Source organism: Branchiostoma floridae, chromosome 1 (genome assembly GCF_000003815.2).
Source record: "Branchiostoma floridae strain S238N-H82 chromosome 1, Bfl_VNyyK, whole genome shotgun sequence".
Taxonomy (NCBI): Eukaryota; Metazoa; Chordata; class Leptocardii; order Amphioxiformes; family Branchiostomatidae; genus Branchiostoma; species Branchiostoma floridae.
The window spans coordinates 5,097,288-5,099,144 of NC_049979.1; the positions used below are offsets into that span (position 1 = coordinate 5,097,288).

The 1,857-nt window shown below is 38.2% G+C and overlaps 1 protein-coding gene across 1 annotated transcript in view; it reads right to left on the reverse strand.

Moving 5' to 3' along the window:
- LOC118417087 (kinesin-like protein KIF28P) overlaps nucleotides 1–1,857 on the reverse strand; it is a 60,425-nt gene that overhangs the window by 12,647 nt on the left and 45,921 nt on the right. The window contains exon 22 of the mRNA XM_035822485.1: nucleotides 1,146–1,283. Within this exon, the coding sequence (XP_035678378.1) occupies nucleotides 1,146–1,283 (138 nt within the window). The remainder of the gene's footprint in view (nucleotides 1–1,145; nucleotides 1,284–1,857) is intronic.

Genomic DNA, 1,857 nt, shown 5'->3' on the forward strand with positions numbered 1-1,857 from the left:
TGCGAAGCATACTATAGTAAAACATAGGCTTTACTTTAAGTGCATTCTGTTGTCATGTAAGAGGATCCATCAAAAGAACTTTGTAATAACACTCTTTAGGGAGACCATAAAGGTTTATGCCTACCCTAAGCACACACAAGTACAAAACATACTCCATATATCAGGTTCTCTTCTGTTATTTTCTTTTCTAATAGGCCATGTTGATTTGATTATATGGATGATATCCTATGGAAATCCCATAACTGATGCGAGCGTGCGAATAAAAGAAAGTTAGGGCAAAAAGAAAAATTGCATTCATTATAAAATCTATTAGTAAGAGGTCAGGAAGGCTGCACAGAGTATTGAACACCGAACAATAGATTCTTCATTTTTGGTTTTCACATTCTTTTCCTTTGAAATAGGAAATGGCATTGACATTAATGGTGGACCCATGCTGAGAACCTGTTTCCATTAAATATCTGTTCTCAACTTATTGTCTGATACTGTAAATGCATTTAATTTCGCGGGGATTTAATTTCACGGTAACGAGAAAAAGGACTTTTCGCGGCGGTTTTAAATTTGCGGTAGCACCATGCACCGTGGTCTATAACTGCAATGGAAAAATGCTTGCGGTGAAGTGGCCACACCGCTAAAACCGTGAACATTAAACAACCCCGACATTAATGTATGTTTCCCAATATATTTTTTATTCAATCTACGGCATGTAACTGCTCCTTTTACAGCTGCTTTGTACGATTTAAAGCATGGCGGAAAACTTTTTCTCATTTTTTGAAACAGCCGAAAAATGATGTGCACATGGATTTCGGACATCATATAATCAAATCAACATGGCCTTATGTAGGAATCAGACCCACGTAAACCTTAGACCTAAAAGAGGATGACTGTAGACTGAAGGTGGACTTACTTGTGTCAGAGGTGGAGTTACTCCTGGAGTAAGTCCACCCCATTTTGCCATGTTTGAGAACTGTTGATTTAGTTTTGGTGGACTATTATCCAGAGTAAGGCCTTTACACCAATTCTAGGCAGTAAGTCCATCTTCAGTCCCCCCTGAGTAAGTCCATTTTCAGACCATTGGACTTACTGTGGGTGAAAAGAGGACTATGGTCCATGGTAAGCGTTTACAAGTCCAAGGTTTGCAACCATACCTAAACATGGACCCTCTTGACTTCTCCTCCTGTATCCACTTGATCCCAAGGCATTGTGGGATGCTGATGATGAAATCCAGCCTCTTGCCCAGCAGTTCGGACGGGTCAATCACCATGGCCTCTGCATCTGGCAGCTGTCTGCAAGTTTACAAAATGAACAACAATCAAAATACAAACAAAAATATGAATACTACACACCTGTGTGGTCAACACAACTTTCCCGTTCAAATCAAAGTGTAATTGTCATTGACAAGTGTTCACAGTCTTTTGACGGACTATGAACGCTGAACTTTTGCTCTATTTAATATGTTTTTATGTAGTGATATATGTTGATAGATTTATTAGGACTCGATGTAATCTGTATCTCTGTTATATTCCATCTGACCCATACCTCCATCATGACCTCAATGAAAAGTGGTTTGCAGGCCAATTTGAGCATCTTTATAATGAATAAATGATGGTTCAAACAAACAAGTACTGGAGAGGGCAGCAAGATACCAACTGAACATGTCTTACACATGTAGCTTACATTTCACAATTTGTCTTATGAATAAATAAAGGTTCAAACGAACAAGTATTGGAGAGGGCAACACAATAGGAACTGAACAATGTCTTAGCTTAAATTTTACAACAATTCATGCATATGAAAATCTTATTACACATCTTTATAACGCTAGTTCACCTTTATACATGGGCTAACATATATCAGTTG